This window comes from Salvelinus alpinus, chromosome 11 (assembly GCF_045679555.1).
Source record: "Salvelinus alpinus chromosome 11, SLU_Salpinus.1, whole genome shotgun sequence".
In the NCBI taxonomy this organism is placed as follows: Eukaryota; Metazoa; Chordata; class Actinopteri; order Salmoniformes; family Salmonidae; genus Salvelinus; species Salvelinus alpinus.
The window spans coordinates 30,453,069-30,471,681 of record NC_092096.1 but is presented as its reverse complement, the minus strand read 5'-3'; the positions used below and the strand labels follow the sequence as shown (position 1 = coordinate 30,471,681).

At 46.9% G+C, this 18,613-nt stretch overlaps 1 protein-coding gene and 1 long non-coding RNA gene across 6 annotated transcripts in view; one reads left to right on the top strand and one right to left on the bottom strand.

Annotated features, from left to right (window-relative positions):
- Positions 1-15,981, bottom strand: part of LOC139533925 (golgin subfamily B member 1-like) — a 26,132-nt gene extending 10,151 nt beyond the window's left edge. For 3 of the 5 annotated variants that reach the window (XM_071332434.1, XM_071332437.1, XM_071332436.1), the window contains exons 1-11: positions 15,845-15,981; positions 13,564-13,654; positions 12,991-13,170; positions 11,905-12,018; positions 11,563-11,730; positions 11,322-11,453; positions 11,112-11,225; positions 9,851-10,574; positions 9,660-9,736; positions 5,793-5,862; positions 39-5,226 (exon numbers count right to left, since the gene is read on the bottom strand). In XM_071332434.1, the coding sequence (XP_071188535.1) occupies positions 39-5,226; positions 5,793-5,862; positions 9,660-9,736; positions 9,851-10,574; positions 11,112-11,225; positions 11,322-11,453; positions 11,563-11,730; positions 11,905-12,018; positions 12,991-13,170; positions 13,564-13,644 (6,848 nt within the window). In that variant the 5' untranslated portion in view covers positions 13,645-13,654; positions 15,845-15,981. The remainder of the gene's footprint in view (positions 1-38; positions 5,227-5,792; positions 5,863-9,659; positions 9,737-9,850; positions 10,575-11,111; positions 11,226-11,321; positions 11,454-11,562; positions 11,731-11,904; positions 12,019-12,990; positions 13,171-13,563; positions 13,655-15,844) is intronic. The other 2 variants (XM_071332435.1, XM_071332439.1) reach the window with 1 other exon arrangement.
- LOC139533928 (uncharacterized) lies at positions 15,379-18,613 on the top strand. The gene is made up of 2 exons (XR_011666885.1): positions 15,379-15,574; positions 15,920-18,613. It is a non-coding gene; the product is annotated as an uncharacterized lncRNA (long non-coding RNA).

The following is an 18,613-nucleotide window of genomic DNA, read 5'->3' as shown; positions in this document are numbered from 1 at the left end:
AATTAATTAACTTTTTCAGGAAATGTAGCCATTTTTACCTGTCCACTGTAAGCTGTAGCTCTTCTCTCTGTGCGGTCTCTTTCTGCAGCTGTTCAGCCAGATCTCTGGACCGGGTCTCTGCCTCACGCACCTCGGCCTCCTTCCCCTGGAGGGTGCTGTTGAAGCGACTCTCCCACTGCCGGGTCTCATCCAGCACGCGGTCCCTGTCATCCTGCAGGGAGGACATACAGCGCGAGAAGGCAGCCAGTCGGGCCAGAGACTCATCGAGGCGGGCCTGCATCTGCTGGGCCTGTCTCTCAGCGGTATCAGCCAGCTCTTTTGCCTCCCGGGTGGCATTCTCCTCTCTCTCCCTCTCCCGGTAAGACTCCTCCAATCTCAGCTCAATCTGCTTCAGCTCGGCTCCCAGCCTGAACCTCACAGAGTCCAGGCTCTGCTCTGCCTCTGCTTTCAACTCAGCCTCTCTCTGTAGAGCGGTCTGCTCACAGGCTCTCCTCTCAGCTTGGGCCTGGCTGGCCTCTGTCTGGGCCTCAACCAGCTGGGCTTTGCAGCTAGATAACTCAGCCTCAGTCTTCTTCAAAGCATCTGTGACTTTGGTCCTCTCCAGATAGGCTTGCCCAAGCTCTTTGTGGACCTCGTTGCTGCCCAGTTGCAAAGCCTTGCCCTCCCTGGCCATCTCGCTGATCCTTTCCTGGTACTGGATGCAGTCCTTCTGCATCTGGCGCACCTCCAGCTGCTTCTCTCTCAGCAGCTCCTCCAGCTGCTTTGCCCGGCTCTGGCTGCCCTCTTTCACCCTCTGGGCGGACTTCAGCTGCTGCTCCAGCTCCCTCTGCTTCCCTGACTCTGCCTCTGCCTCGGCCCTCTCTCTCTGGGCCTGCCTCTTGTCCTCCTCCAGCCTGGCTGCCCGGTCCCTCTCGCTCTCGGCCAGGGCTTCCAGTTCAGCCCGCTCCCTCTCCAGTCTCTCCACCTCCCGCTGCAGCTCCGCAAGTCGCTCCCGGCTGTCTGCCGCGTCTTGCTGGTAGCCGGCGATACTGCCATTCAGCTGGGCCAGCTGGTTCATCAGACGCTCCTCTAGGTCGTCCTTCTCTACCTCCAGGCTGCTGTGGAGCTCCTGGAGTTGGGCTTCCCTTTTAGAGCTCTCCTCCATCAGGCTCTGTTCCTTATCTTTACTCTCCTGAAGGAGCTGCTCTAGAGAAGCTAGTCCAGCCTTGAGTTCAGCCTCACTCTCTTGCCACTGTTCCCTCTCTGAATGTAGGGCTGCCTCCATTTCCCTCCGCTTTCCCTCAATTACGGCCAGTTCACTTTCAGACATGTCTGTCTTCACCGGCTCCTCCCTCTGGGTCTGTTCCTTCTCTTTACTCTCCTGAAGGCGCTGCTCCAGAGAGGCCAGCTCAGCAGTGAGGTCAGCCTCGCGCTCTTGCCTCAGTTCCCTCTCTGACTGTAGGGCTGCCTCCATTTTGCTCAATTTCTCATCAATTAGGGCCTGTGTACTTTCAGTTATTTCGGTCTTCCCCGTCTCCTCAACAGAGTGCATTTCAGGTGCAGCTACCTCAGACTCTATAGCCTGACTATGTGGCTCTATGTCCTGAGGCTGACTCTTAACTGGCTCTTGGGTAGTTTCAGTCATGACTGTACTAGACTGCTGGGCAACAATAGTCTCCTCCACTAATCTGTCCCCTTTCTCTAGCTCTTGGGCTAGTTGTTCCCTCACCTCAACAACTTGCTGTTCTAAGGAGTCCCTCTGTGCCGTAGTGGCATTCAAATCAGCTTTCAGAGCCTCAAACTCTTCTTTGAGTCTTTCAAGTTCTCCTTTGAGTGCCTTGTCCTCCCTTCTTTTTCCTTTCTTTTCATCCATCTCTCTGAGACTCTCATTCTCCTCCTCTAAATCCATGATTTTCTGCTGCTTGGTCTTGGCAAACTTCCTCATCTTGTCTTTGACAGTGTCCACCTCTTTCTGGGCCTCTTCTTTCTGCCGTTCAGCCTCCTGCCTGGCTGCCTCGTGGGTCCTGGCTCTAGCAACAAGCTCCTTCCTCTCCTGTCTAGCAGCTTCCAGCACACGTCTCACACGCTCTGCCTCATCACTCACGTTCTCATAGGACTTTAGCAGAGTCTCATACTCATCCTTCATCCCATGCACCTTCTCCTCACATTCTCTGCATGCCCGGGCAGCCTCCTCCTTGGCAGACTCGGCCTCTCTTTTACAGAAGTCTTTCTCTGTCAGCATACCCTCCATGGCCAGCTTGAGGCTCTCGCAGGACCCTCCAAGGCTCTGGTTCTCCACCAAGGTCCGATCAACCTCCTCTATCAGCCTCGCTCTTTCTGCTCTCAGCTTCTCCAGCTCGACTTCTCTAGCCTCCATCTTCTGCTGCAGTTCAGTGATGACTTTCTCTGTGGAGGCCAACTCCTCTTTCTGGCTTTTGTTCTCTTTGAGGGCATCTTTGCGGGAGATAAGGGCGGCCTTGAGCTTCTGCTGAAGCTGCAGGATCTTGGCCTCGCTGCGCTTCTCTTCCTCCTGCCTCTGGGGGACCTCGGCCTCCAGTCTCTGGCTCTTTTCCTTCTCTGCTCTCAGGCCTTCATGCAGGGAGGCGATCGACTGGTCCTTCTCATACACTGTCTCTTGCATGGACTGGAGGAGAGAGCTTTGCTCACCCAGCTGCTGGCTAAGCTCCATGATCTCATCGTTCTTGTTGCTCAGGAACTGCTTGAATTCCTCCACCTCTGTCTGCAGGATGGCAATGGTGGACTCAGCGGAGTCTGAGGCGGCTCCTTTGGCCGCAGCCTCCAACTCTGCTTTCACAGCTTCTGCATAGGTCTGAGCCTGGAGACACTTCTCCCTCAGAGCCTCCAACTCCTCATAGACATGTTCAATCTGGCTCTCCTTCTCTCTCAGGGCCTGCAGCTCTTTGCCCAGCTCTAGAAGCTCACTTTCCCTGAGTGCCAGGCTAGCCTGGCTCTCCTGCAGTTGGCCCTCCAACTCTGTACAAGATGCCTTCTCAGCCTGGACCTCTTCTTTCAGAGCTTGTAATGAGGCCTCAATGTCAGCTGAAAGTACCTGAGAGGGTTCCTCAGCACTGGGAATGGGTTTATCACCTCGTTGTTGTGCTTCATTCTCAGGGGCGGCAAAGTCCACCCAGTCTTCCTGGACCCAATCTCCTGCAGCTGGCTTCTCAATCTTCTCCGCTGCAGGGTTGGTCTCCAGCTCGGCATGTACTTCCTTCTCTGTGCTCACCTCTTTCTGTGCCTGCAGTTCCTCGAGCTCTCTCAGTCTAGTCAACAGCCCATCTCGTTCACCAACCTGCTCCTCCAAACGCTCCAACAGCCCGTTGTACTCTTCCTTTTGCTGTTTTAGCTGTTCGCGGTGGTGCCTGTCCTTTTCTTTGGCCTTGCGGATGGTGTCTTTGCGAGAGTCCTGGGCCTCCTGGAGTTTCTTTTGCAGTGTTTCGCAATCTGACTCCAGTGAGGCCACCTGGGACTGCAACCCAGGGATTTCAGCTGAGGTGTCAGCCTCTGGAGTCTGCTGAGCTCCCTCACTCAGCCTTCTGTTCATTTCAAGTGTCTCTTCCAGAACCTGATCCTGCTGGCTGATTTTCTGTTCCAAAACCTCCATGGCCTCTTCTTTGGACCTCAAGGCTTGTCTGAACTCTTCGAGAGTAGTCTCAATTGCCATAACCTCTTGTTTTCTGTCTTTTTCTAAAGCTGGTACACTTGCAGAGGCTTCCTCTGTTGCTATCCCTACCTGTCCTTTCCTTTGATCTGCCTCTTTCTCAAACTCTGTAACTTTTTTCATCAGCTCTTTGCGCTGCACCAGGGCTGCCTGCAACCTCTTTTTAATGGTGGCCACTTGGGTTGTCAGATCCTCTTTGTCCTTTCGCAAACTAGTGAGCTCATCACCATCCTCTACATGACTCTCCCCTGTCGCTTTCTCCTTTTCTCCAGCTTTCTCAAGCTCAATTATCTGCTCCTTCAGTTTCTTGACTTCAGTGCTCATCAGGAACTTCTCCTCACCGGTCTGGAGTAGTTTGGCAGACATGCCATTGCTCAGCTCCATCATCTCCTGCTCTTTCTGGGTGATGCGCAGTTGCAGCTCGTTAATCTCCGTGTCCCTCTCAGACAGTACAGCTTTGGCCATGTCCCTAGCCTGGGAGATGTCCAGTAGGCTGGCCTCCATGTCTTGGAGCTTCTGCTCCAGCTCAGAGGAGGTGATCTCCCCTTCTTCCAGCTGGGCGCTCAGCATCCTGGCCTGGCCCTCCTGCTCAGAGAGAGAGCGCTGAGCCTCGTCCAGGTCTGCCTGCAGGGCCTGGATCTGCTGCTCCTTGGAGCGGCCTTCTGTCTGCAGGCTGGCCAGCTGCTCCTCCAGGAGATGCATCTCCATGCTCTGCCTCTCCAAGTCAGAGCAACTGTGCTGGGCCACCGTGTCCATCTGTGAGCTGGCTGACTGGAGCTCTTCCTCATATCTCTGGGCCTTGGACTCTGCCTCATCCTTGGCAGCTGCCAGGGACCGAATCTCTTCCTCAAGGCCTTGGGTTCTCTCCTGTGACTCTGAGGCAGCCTCTCTCAGTCTCTGGAGCTCAACCATGAGCTCACTGTACCTGTTCTGCAGCTCATCTGCTAGGGCCTGGGCAAACACCTGTCCAGGGGCAGAGTCAGAGTCAAAGAGGGTCGCCCCCTGCTGGCTGAGGTGCACCTGCACAGTCTCACGGATGATGACTGATGAGGACTCCACCTGGACTGTGGATGTTTCCTGCTCAGAGCTGTTCTCTTCCCAGGATTGCACCTGGAGCTGGCCAAAGCCCTGCAGTATGGGAGGCGACTGCTGACCTTCATCTTGGTTCACAGCCTCTAGGAGGGTCCAGCTGCTGTGGGCCACCTCGGAGTCACTGCTAGTGACCATCTCATCAGAGGAGGCCCCCTTAGCTTCTCCGGGAGAGTCAGACTGGGGTTCAATGAGCTCTGGACTGCTCTCGTTATCAGCGGAGACTGACAGGATTGACCTATCCTCTGCCACCAGGGTGGTGTCCTCCTCTTGCGTGTCTTCTAGGAGGTCTGGCAGCACTGTAGGACTGTCGCAGGGGGCCATGGCAGTGTCCTCACTCTGGTCTAGAATCTGATCAGCGCTTACCTTGAACGCATCATTTGAGCCCTGCTCTTCAGCCAGCACAAGACTCTCTCGCAGGGCAGCCAACCCATGGTCTTTCTCCAATAGCTGCTGCTCCAGAGCCAATATTTGGGCTGGGGAAATCAATAAAGATGAAAATTAATAGCCAGCCTAATTAATTCACAATACACAATTAATTGATCATACCTGAAATGCCAAAACAGATATTTTTCATGTACCCCATGCAGGAATTTAAAGCTTCCTAAAATTCGATCCTACCACTGGCACCTCCCAGTAGTTCATGACTAGACCTATATATTATAGATTTCCTTCCAGAATTGTGTTTCTAACTGTTAACAATTCAACAATTGAGATGATTATTGACATACTGTCAACATACTGTCAACATACTGTCAATACTGTTCAAATACTGTCAATACTGTTGACAGTATTGTCTACTAAACCACCAGTCTTTCAGGTTTAGTTACAGACTGTGTGAAACGGGTAAGGCCTGTAACCGCATCTGCATCACTATGCCGAACTCTGTTGTCAGCGGGGCCTGTGACAGCACACAGTGTCCAATCCTATGCAAACACATCAATAGACGGTGTGTGCTGCTGGAAGGACGTATGACTGGTCCTGGTGGTTGGCTTTTAGATTCAGAGAATAAAAACACACATTTTAAAATAGGTCTCCTTACCTTTTTCAGCATCAGTCACTTCTTCCACAGACGGGTCAGTCACACACTGGACCAATGACTCCCTAGCAGCCTAGGAGAGAAAGACAAAGGCCTGAGTTATTTCTGAACACACAGAGGGTGTAAACTGTATGACTTAATAATACATCAATCCCATTGAAGTGGGACTACGTTCAAAATTAAGTGAGTTAACAGTTTCACACAGCTGTAATGTAGTTACACAGTAGTTACACTGTAGTTATGATGGGCCTGAAGGTCAGCCCAGGGCTGCAGTCATAACAGAGGATCAGTGGAGAGGCGATTAGCATTGCTTTGACCCAAACGACAGGAGGACATTCTGCCTCAGCATTATTAAACCCAACCACTGTCTCTGTCCCTCAGGCTGTCCCCTCTGAGATAGATTGTGGCCGACTGACCTGCCCCAGTAGTCAGGGCAGAGACCAGAGAGACTTCCCCACATGAATAAGCATGTGTGACACTCAATGTGCTGACTGGGCAGTCCTCACAGCACAGTGAAATAACAGCACACCAATAGATCATATTGTATTAGACTGCACACACATACAGCACAAATGAGGGTTTGTCGCTTTCTATTGTGACTTCGCACAGTCAACAAATTCTATTTGGGAAGGGAATTGTCTAACAATTAGATTGAACATACAGTGCCTTCAGAAAGTATTCACACCCCTTGACTTTTTCCACATTTTGTTGTGTTACAGCCAAATTTAAAATGTATTAAATTGAAATGTTGTGTCACTGGCCTGAACACAATACCCCATAATGTGAAATTGGAATTATGTTTTTAGACATTTTTCTAATTATTTAAAAATGAAGAGTTGAAATGTCTTGAGTCAATAAGTATTCAACCCCTTTGTTATGGCAAGCCTAAATAAGTTCAGGAGTAAAAATGTGCTTAACAAGTCACATAATAAGTTGCAGGGACTCACTCTGTGTGCAATAATAGTGGTTAACATGATCTTTGAATGATTACCTCATCGCTGTACCCCACACATACAATTATCCCTCAGTCAAGCATTGAATTTCAAACACAGATTCAATTACAAAGACCAGGGAGCTTTCCATTGCCTTGCAAAGATGGGAACCTATTGGTAGATGGGTAAACATTTTAAAAGCAGACATTGAATATGCCTTTGAGCATGGTGAAGTTATTAATTACACTTTGGATGGTGTATCAATACACCCAGTCACTACAAAGATACAGGCATTCTTCCTAACTTAGTTGCCGCAGAGGAAGGAAACCGCTCAGGGATTTCACCATGAGGCCAATGGTGACTTTAAAACAGTTACAGAGTTTAATGGCTGTGATAGGAGAAAACTGAGGATGGATAACAACATTGTAGTTACTCCACAATACTAACTTAATTAACAGAGTGAAAAGAAGGAAGCCTGTACAGAATAAAAATATTCCAAAACATGTCTGTTTGCAATAAGGCACTAAAGTAAAACTGCAAAAAATGTGGCAAAGAAATTAACTTTTTGTCCTGAATACAAATCGTTATGTTTGGAGCAAATCGAACACAACACATCACGAAGTACCACTCTTCATATTTTCAAACATGGTGGTGGCTGCATCATCTTATGCGTATGCTTGTCATCAGTAAGGACTGGAGAGTTTTTCAGGATAAAAAGAAACGGAATAGAGCTAAGCACAGGCAAAAACCTTGAGGAAAACCTGGTTCAGTCTGCTTTCCAAAAGAGACATATTCCCCTTTCAGCAGGACAATAACCTAGAACACAATGCCAATTATAAACAGGGTGGGTCGAGCCCTGAATGCTGATTGGCTGACAGCCGTGGTATATCAGACCGTATAACGTCAGCAGCATACCACCCTGCATACCACTGCTGGCTTGCTTCTGAAGCTAAGCAGGGTTGGTCCTGGTCAGTCCCTGGATGGGAGACCAGATGCTGCTGGAAGTGGTGTTGGAGGGCCAGTAGGAGGCACTCTTTCCTCTGGTCTAAAAAATATCCCAATGCCCCATGGCAGTGATTGGGGACTCTGCCCTGTGTAGGGTGCCTTCTTTCGGATGGGACGTTAAACGGGTGTCCTGACTCTCTGAGGTCATTAAAGGTCCCATGGCACTTTTATTGTAAGAGTAGGGGTGTTAACCCCGGTGTCCTGGCTAAATTCCCAATCTGTCCCTCAAACCATTCACGGGCCACCTAATTAATCCCCAGTTTACAATGGGCTCATTCATCCCCCTCCTCTCCCCTGTAACTATTCCCCAGGTCGTTGCTGTAAATGAGAATGTGTTCTCAGTCAACTTACCTGGTTAAAAAAATAAATGTAAAAAATAACATGGGTATGACAAAACATTTATTTTTACTGCTCGAATTACATTGGTAACCAGTTTATAATAGCAATACGGCACCTCGGGGGTTTGTGATATACAGCGTTGCGTCGTGCCTAAGAACAGCCCTTAGCTGTGGTATATTGGTCAAATACCACACCTCTGGCCTTATTGCTTAAATATACACTGAGTGTACAAAATATTAAGAACACCTGCTCTTTCCATGACATAGACTGAACAGGTGAATCCAGGCGAAAGCTATGATCCCTTATTAATGTCCCTTGTTAAATCCACTTTAATCAGTGTAGATGAAGGGGAGGAGACAGGTTCAAGAAGGATTTTTAAGCCTTGAGACAGGTGAGACATGGATTGTGTATATCTGCCATTCAGAGGGTGAATGGGTAAGACAAAATATTTAAGTGCCTTTGAATGGGGTATGGTAGTAGGTGCCAGGTGCACCGGTTTGCGCAAAGAACTGCAACGCTGCTGGGTTTTTCACGCTCAACATTTTACCATGTGCGCTAAGAATGGTCCACCACCCAAAGGACATCCAGCCAACTTGACACAACTGTGGAAAGCATTGGAGTCAACATGGGCCATCATCCCTGTTGAACGCTTTCGACACCTTGTAGAGTCCATGCCCCGACGAATTGAGTCTGTTCTGAGCGCAAAAAGGGCGGTGCAACTCAATATTAGGAAGGTGTTCTTAATGTTTTGTTCCTAAGTGGCCTAGTTACAGTTGACTTAAATCGTCTTGAAAATCTATAGCCACACTTGAAAATGGCTGTCTAGCAATAATCAACAACCAACTTGACAGTGCTTGAAGAATAAAAATAAAAATGTAAATATTGTACAATCCAGATGTGCAAATCTCTTAGAGACTTACCCACAAAGCCTCACAGCTGTAATCGGTGCCGAAGGTGATTCTAGCTGTATTGACTCAGTGGTGTGAATACTTATGTAAATGAGATATTTCTGTATCTCATTTTCAATAAATGTAGTAACACTTCTAAAAACATGTTTTCACTTTCTCATTATGGAGTATTGTGTGTGAATGGGTGAGAGCAAAAAAGATATTTAATCCATTTCGAATTCAGGCTCTAATACAACAAACTGTGGGTTATGGGTCAAGTGTTATGAATACTTTCTGAAGGCACTGTAATTTCCCTGTCTGACATAAATAGATGCCATATATTAACATAGGTCTTTGTTCATTGGTCATAGTTTTTTTTGGCATTGCATAACTTCTCAAATAACGAGCCTTGTAAGACATCAATAGCTTGTCTTTTACACAGATGAAAATGAGCCCACCATTTGGTCAAATTACTGAAACAGACGAAGAACATTAGAGAATCTAGCAATGGGTACAACAGACTGAAGAGTCTGGACATTTGGGGCTCACAGATAATAAACCATATAAGCTATTTCTCCCAAAGTACATTTTGATGTTTCTTTTCAGGTTATTACAGGATTCAAAACAAGCTTACAACACATGCTACCTTCATTCATTTAATAGTCGTAACAATACCCTAAATTAATTTAGTGCGTCTGACTGCTCACCATTCCAATTTGCTGCTCCAGCTGTTGTATCCTAGCAACAGCCTCTTCACCTTCTGCAGTGCGCTTATCCAGTTGTTCTGAAAGAAAAACACAATTATTAAATACGCTGCAAGCAAGCCACTTGTTAGGGTATCATGAATGCTTTACACTTATAAACGGAACCTGCATGATAGTGTATTTGGTTCCCTTACCTTGCAATGTCTCCATAGTGTGGGTGACCTGGGCGCAGCGTTCCTCGCTCTCCCTCTGCTCCACCCTCAACCTCTCCAGCCGGGCCTCCAGGGCCTGCAGTGTATCCAGGCACAGGGCCGGGTCGGTGGAAACAGGGCTGTCCTCCTCGGCCCCCTCTCCAGCCAGAGAGCGCAGGCCTGTCAACAACTCAGCCAGGGCCTCTCCTGCCCTTTGCCCCTCTCCATGCTCCTCTCTTAAGGCAGCAAGCTCCTTCTCCAACCTGGCTACTTCTCTGTTGGTCACTTCCTCCCGCTCTCTAGTCGCCCACTCCAGTTTCACTGTCAGCTCCTCCATCTGGGCTGCTCTATCTCTCTCTGAAGCCTCCAAACTGGCTAGCTGAGCAGCTCTGTCGTGCTCTGAGGCCTCCAGGTTGGCTAGCTGGGCTGCTCTGTCATGCTCTAAGGCCTCCAGGTTGGCTAGCTGGGCTGCTCTGTCCTGCTCGGAGGCCTCCAGGTTGGCTCGGAGGGCCACCAGCTCTGCCTCGGCCTGGCTAGACCACCCAGCCCACTGCTGCCTCTCCTCCTCCCTCTGCCTGCCAGCCTCAGCCAGCTCCTGCTCCCTCTGCCTGCCAGCCTCAGCCAGCTCCTGCTCCCTCTGCCTGCCAGCCTCAGCCAGCTCCTGCTCCCTCTGCCTGCCAGTCTCAGCCAGCTCGTCCTCCATCTGGCGGAACTGAGCCGTGAGGATCTGCAGAGAGAAGGAGGGAGAGTTAGAGATAGAGGTAGAAGTAGAGGTAGAGAGAGAGGCAGAGAGAGAGAGACAGAGAGGCAGAGATGGGCAGAGAGGGCAAGAGAGGCATAGAGAGAGAGAGGCAGAGAGGGAAAGAGAGGCAGAGAGAGAGAGAGGGAAAGAGAGGCAGAGAGAGAGAGAGAATGAAGACAGATGAAGGACGGGGACGGTAGGGTCTACAACGAGAAATGCTCTGCTGTGCCAGTAAAGCAGTGATTTTGCATTTAGATGAGAAATTAGTCTGCCCCTCAGCCCTTATGTAACATGCAACTTGTCAATCACCAAATGTACTTACTCAATCAGTGTCACTCCGCTGTCACACTAGTAACTTGGTGAATAATGTAATACAGTACTCTGTGTCAGTCTCTTCAGATGGGCTCATTTTGCCCAAGGGTCAGTCAGGTTGCATTGTTATTCTATTGTGGGACCTTCATTGAGAAAACACCATTCCCACTATGGCTCTACACTGACCAGCACAGTAGAGCGTGTCTGTACCTGTTTCTGCTGGTCGGCATTGTCCAGCTCCCCCTGCAGCATCTCCAGCACCTGGCAGCGTGACCGCATGGCTTCCTCATGCTCCTCACAACGCCGCTGGGCTGCACGTAGAGCCTAGCAACACACACACTAAGGGCTTGGGTACAGGCTAAAAACAGTGTATAGGACCTGGCCTGTATGAGGGAGTGTAGAGTGAGTCAGAGAATGAACCTGCTGTACCTGCTGCAGCTCGGCGTCGTTCTGCCTCTGCACTGTGACCCTCAGCAGCTCGTCCTCATGCTTCTGGATCTGCTCCTGGAAACGCACGTCCTTTTCACAGACAACTGCCTGAAGCACACGAACCTAAAAGAATGACACATCTCTGCAGTCAGCTGAAGGGCCCTTTTTTATAATACAATGCAATCCGGAACATTTTCATTGAAAATGGTTAGAGTGACAAGGAAACTGGCACCTGCTCCGTGTGTACGGCTTCCTTTTCACACAGGGCCTGTTCGGACATCTGGAGACGCTCCTCGAGGTTCTTCGTCGAGGTCGAGACCTCACTGAGCTGCTTCCTCAGCTCCTGGAGTTCCTCCTCCACAGCAGGAGCTGAGCCGGTGAAGGAGTTGTCTGGAGAGCTCTTCAGGAAATAGACAAGGATTTCAAAATGTTATTGATGACAAAATAGTCTAGTGTAGACCAAACTGGCTGTAAAGAATCTACATCATTTTAACTGAATACATAACAGCTAAAATACACATCAGAATCATGCTTATTGAACGTGGAGTTATTTGAACTCGGCTAAAGGACTTACCGCTGCTCCCTCCTGCCCCTTGAGGTCAGCAATTTGTTTGTTCAGAGTAGCCATCTTGGCTTTGGCCTGCAGCTTCAGTTTAGTGAAGCGTGCCTCCGCTGTCTCCCTTTCGCTCTGTAAACACACCAACAAACACAGCATTGAAACTTGTGTTCCAGCAACAACAGCATCCTCTCAATATACTTCTGACCACAATCATTATTTGACAAGAAGTGCATCAAATATGAATATTTCATGAACCCAACCCACACGGGAGAGAAAAAAAATCGAAGCTAAGCATTGAGAGCACATCCATATAAAACCACTGCATTCATGTCTCACACACGCATACAAAGTAAAATCAATACACACAGGCACGCGCACGCGCACACACACACACACACCAGAGGGAGCAGCCCCCTATCTACATTGACGGGACAGTAGTGGAGAGGGTGGAAAGTTAAGTTCCTCGGCGTACACATCACGGACAAACTGAAATGGTCCACCCACAGACAGCGTGGTGAAGAAGGCACAGCAGTATGCCAACATACTGACTCAACTCCAGCCACTTTAATAATGGAAAAATTTATGTAATCAATTTATCACTAGCCACTTTAAACAATGCCACTTTATATAATGTTTTCATACCCTACATTACTCATCTCATATGTATATACTGTACTCTATACCATCTACTGCATCTTGCCATCTTGATGTAATGTATCACTAGTCACTTTAAACAATGCCACTTTATATAATGTTTTCATACCCTACATTACTCATCTCATATGTATATACTGTACTCTATACCATCTACTGCATCTTGCCTATGCCGTTCGGGCATCACTCATTCATATATTTTTATATACATATTCGTATTCATTCCTTTACACTTGTGTGTATAAGGTAGTTGTTGTGAAATTGATAAGTTATATTACTTGTTAGATATTACTGCATGGTCGAAACTAGAAGCACAAGCATTTCGCTACACTCGCATTAACATCTGCTAACCATGTGTCAATTTGATTTGACACACACAAAGTCAAAACAATACATGCAGGCCCATAAAACCAAAGGAAAACACTCCCACCTGTACCCAGGTCTCACCTTGAGCTGCGTTTCGAAGGTGGCCAGCTGGCTGTCCTTATCTCTGACCACCTCCTTGAGATGCACTGTCAGCTGCTCCAGATGGGCCAGCCTCTCCAGGGGCTCCTCCTCCACCCCAGGCCCAGACTCCTCAGGGGCCCCGGGGGCATCTCCAGGGGGAAGCTGGGGGACCAACATATCCTGCAACAGAGCCACAGAGAAGAAGAGTGGATACAAATATGGGGACTTGGAGAACATTAAGGCCTACAACGGTGATTCGTTAGAGCAGGGTTTCCCAAACTGGGTCCTGGGGCCCCCTCCCCCTGGGTGCACGTTTTGGTTTTTACCCTAGCACTACACAGCAAGAACCAAAATGTGCACCCAGGGGGCCCCAGAACCGAGTTTGGGGAACCATGTGTTAGAGTGCTGATCAGTTTTGCCTTTTAGATCACAATGGATTTATTATTATGGACAGAGAGGAGCTGATCCTAGTTAAACGCTACTACTCTGAGACAGTTGATAAATATGGGCCCAGGACAGAAAACATGTGCCGTGTTATGTAAGCTTGTGAGGGGTTGAGGGAGTCTCTCTTACCTGAGGGGCTCCATCGGGGGGCTCGTCCCCAGACAGCTCCTGCAGGACGTTGGTAAAGCCCTGGGACAGCCGGCTGAACATGTAGCCGAAACTGGTGGTACAAGACAGAGACATTAGGCCTTTATCTGGACAGGTGGGACCTGGGTCATGGTCAGCAGGTTTCAAAATATCCTACCCAAAAAGGTCCTTCAAGATGTCCTACCTAAACTTTCCAAATATATTTTGTGGCTTTCATATCTTCTGAGTCCATAGATGCCACAACAAAATAAATGATAAGCTTATCAAAGTTTATTTTATTTTATGGTGAATATTCCATGCAGTGTTTCTTACCATGCAAGATCCCTGATCAAAGTAAACCCATGTCCTAACATGATACTTTCACCTTGGTTTGACATGTTAGATATGAGATTTCTGAGAGATGCCCAAGATTCTAGAGTTTTTACATTGAGGGTTCTGTCTCAATCAATCAGTACTTATAAAGCCCTTTTTACATCAGCAATTGTCACAAAGTGATTATACAGAAACCGGATCAAAAAATCTCCATGGAGTTTGCATTATGATGCATTTACAATGTTAGCGCCGCTGTTATGTTATGATTCTCATTTCTGTGTATAGAAATTATTTAAGACAAAAACATAGGTTGACTAAAATAATCAATGGAAATAAGTGCAGTGGATGATAACAATTGAGACCTGTGAAATCATAGAATGAGGGTTCCTGGACAGTCAATCACTGGAGGCCCCTCGGAGGACCATTCCCCTCAGTGAATTTCATAAAAATTATGAAATTTTCAAAAAGTTAACCTTTTTAGATCAAACTATACTAAATATATTCACGTCACCAAATAATTGATGAAAACACACTGTTTTGTAATAAAGGTCTACAGTAGCCTCAGCAGCCCTCAGCATGTTAGCACCATAGTGTAGCTGGAGGACAGCTAGCTTCTGTCCTTCTCTGGGTACATTGACTTCAATACAAATCCTAAGAGGCTCATGGTTCTCACCCCCTTCCATAGACTTACACAGTAATTATGACAACTTCCGGAGGACGTCCTAGAAACCTATCACAGCATGAACTGACATGTTGTCCGTGCAATCAAAGGATCAGAGAATGAATATAGTACTGAAAGCATAAGCTACAGCTAGCTAGCACTGCAGTGCATAAAATGTGGTGAGTAACATTAGTTGACTCAAAGAGAGAGAAAGACAGTAGTTGAACGGTTAACAAAATAATTTATTCAAAAAATTAAGGAAAAGTAAGAGTGTTGTATTTTATTTGTGTTACTTTCACTTACTTGGCTAGCGAATGCAGCTAGCTAGTTAAGTGTACTCAAACAGAGAGGGATTCTATGTTAGCTAGCTGGCTATGGCTAAACAACACTGGATTTCTTCCAAGTCAAGGTAAGCTTCTTTTAATTTTTTTAAAAACGTATTGCCACCGGGCCCACCAGTTCATTTATGGAAAGAAACTGGTGAAAAAAGACCTGAATTTGTCCAATAGAAATTCACATTTGCAACTGTTAGCTAGATGCAGGCAATAGTGTGGAAGGCTGTATTGACTGTGTCAGTCTGTCACCTTGATTCTCCACCTCATTCATAGGCTAGGTTGTAGCAACCTCACGATGGGTACAGGGGAAATTAATGTTACATTGAGCTGGGTGAATGTGTCATCCGATATGCTGTAATAGAAATAAGGCCATACTCATAAAAATGTATCATCCTCCATCATCTTAAATGGCACCGACCGCCACTGCAGTCAATCATCCTTTGTGCCAATAATATACCTGTGGCAACATACATTTACGGGCATTATTGTTATTGCGACCCAGATAGTTCGTGCAGAGGGCCTCGAGGTTCGAATGTCACCCGAAGAGCCGAAGACTGCCGAACAATAGGGCCATTCGACTGCGGCTGCGTCACTTCGTTTTGCCCACTACTCCTGAACAGCAGATTATGGGGAGAAATGGGTGGCTTACTTTCTGAACATTTTGACAGTGCTGTCTCCAACCATAGTAAGAGTATTTGATGTATATACATACATCGGAATTATGATGTATTGGTTGCGCTTGTATTAAAAACAGCACAGTAGACAATCTCAGAGAGAAAGCGAACGAGTTAGCTTTTCAGTGCACGTAGACAAGCAGCTAGCTAGCTGGCTAACAACGATAACAATATTGTCTAAAGATATCGCCGTGCCTTGTTTTTTTTGGAGCGTGTGGCAGCTGTTCTAAATTGCAACTCTGGGAATGGTGTGCTGATAGTTGAAAGAATGAGCGACTAACCTGTATGAGAGCTTCTCAGATTTCTGTTTATGCTTTGTATTTGATAAATCTCCTCTGCTGTATTTCTGTGCATAGCCACATCACCAAACATCCCGGAAACAAAACTTGCAGAACATCGATTGGCCAGTGGAGGATTGCGCAACAGTAAGGGGGAGTCTGTAAATTCCGACCATTTACCATTTTTGTAGAGACCGTTTTAGGGACATGGACATTTAAAAAAACGAAAAATGTGCAACGTGCGCCAAAACCCAATTTTTTTTACAAGATAATGTTTTTGTCTTTTTATACCACAATTACCCTTCTGATCCATTTTCGTTTGGAACCACACTGCTGAATTTATTAGGATGGGGCCGGGTCATGACCCACGGGTCAATCTGATCATCAACAATGGAAGACAACTTGGACAAAGCCTTCTCCTACTTGCACACTACACCACAGTGTTTGTGACCTTTGTGAGTCGCTCTGTGAACTGGTTCGTGCAGATGCTAAAGTGGACCACACTGTTTGCAAGGTACACCGCGTCCGTCTTTGACTCCGTCTACAGACACCTGCATTGGTGGCGTAGAAGGGACGGTGGAGGGGTTGCCAAGCAGATCTGCCCCAGCCCTGACACAAAATCAGGGTGACCAGAGTAAACATGTCAAGTCCCTTTAAACCTGAAGAAGTCTTAGAATGATTGAGAGTTTTAACCTTAAACCCTATCACTAACCGGACAGCCTGCTCAAGACATCAAATCAGAAGATCTCACTGATCTTTTGGGGAAATTACTGCAACAGTGGTGAGAAAGTTGGGAGAGAGTTGAAGTAGAATGGAAAGAGCAACTTACTGAAGTCATTCAGTTTGAGCATTTCATTTTTTAATTCCTTACGCTATTACTAACAGTCTAGTGTTTTACAGTATATGCATGTATTGGTTGCATGTGTATTCCTTGTACTGTAATGCCAATATGAAAGTTACATGTTTGAATATTCATATCATAAACTGCTATAATAATGTTCAAGGAAAGCTTCTCCAAAACCACTAACAGGAGGGGAAGAATCGGGCATTAAACACACTATTGTAACACTTTTCTAAAGGGTATAATGTCAATTCAACTACACTACCCACCTATAAACTGTCATTTGTAACATGTATAGAATGTACAGTATAGGGGTCTAACTCTAAGCAGCTATTTTGTCCCATAGCCAGCTATTCATGTGACTGTAAATAACTGAGAAGTATGTTTCCTGGGCCACCATACAAGGAATGGGTCTTTCACATTCTAATCTTGTTACCCAGAACCAAGTCTACTCGATTACATTCATGTTCAGTCTGTCACAAGACTATTCCTATATTATACTGTGTCGATCAGTAATTCGAACCACTATTGAGTTGAACGAATACAGAATTGTCTTTCTCTATGCTTATAATGTGTATCCTTTTATTATTGTATTCTTTTTTACTTATTTTATTTGTACAAACTGTGAAAGTACTATATGAATGGCACCATTGTGTTCAAAATCATGCCAACAATAATCCCTACAGTTGCAAATGTGTTGACTGTTTTCTGTTCTTAAATCCCTATTTCAACCACTCATGTACACTGAGTATACCAAACATTAGGAACTCCTTCCTAATATTGAGTTGCACCACCCCCCTTTGCCCTCAGAACAGCCTCAATTCGTCACGGCATGGACTGACTCTACAAGGTGTCGAAAGCATTCCACAGGGATGCTGGCCCATGTTGACGCCAATGCTTCCCACAGTTGTCAAGTTAGCTGGATGTCCTTTGGGTGGACCATTTTTGTTACACACAGGAAACTGTTAGTGTGAAAAACCCAGCAGCATTGCAGTTCTTGACACAAACCGGTGTGCCTGGCACCTACTACCATACCCCATTCAAAGGCACTTAAATCTTTTGTCGTCCCCATTCACCCTCTGAATGGCACACACACACTCCATGTCTCAAGGCTTAAAAATCCTTCTTTAACCGGTCTCCCCCCCTTCACCTACACTGATTGAAGGGGATTTAACAAGTGACATCAATTAGGTTTCCTAGACTGACCAGGTGAAAGCTATGTCATGGAAAGAGGTGTCCTTAATGTTTTGTATCCTCAGTGTGTATCACAGGTGTCCAACTCATTCCACAGAGGGCTGAGTGTCTGCAGGTGTTTCGCTCCTCCCTTGTACTCGATAGAGGAATTAAATCAAATCAAAAAATGCGCCGAATACAACGGGTGTAGATCTTACAGTGAAATGCTTACTTACAAGCTCTTAACCAACAATGCAGTTTTAAGAAAACATTTAAATGAATAAAGTAACAAATAATTAAAGGGCAGCAGTAAAATAACAATAGCGAGGCTATATACTGGGGGCACCGGTTAGTCGAGGTAATTGAGGTAATATACATGTGGGTAGAGTTATTAAAGTCACTTATGCATACATAATAAGAGAGTAGCAGCAGTGTAAAATAGGGGGGGGGGGGCAATGCAAGTAGTCTGGGTAGCCATTTGATTAGAGGTTCAGTAGTCTTATGGCTTGGGGGTAGAAGCTGTTTAGAAGCCTCTTGTACCTAGACTTGGTGCTCCGGTACCGCTAGCCGTGCGGTAGCAGAGAGAACAGTCTATGACTTGGGTGGCTGGAGTCTTTGAATTTTTTTAGGGCCTTCCTCTGACATTGCCTGGTATAGAGGTCCTGGATGGCAGGAAGCTTGGCCCCAGTGATGTACTGGGCTGTACGCACTACCCTCTGTAGAGCTTTGCGGTCGGAGGCCGAGCAGTTGCCATAACA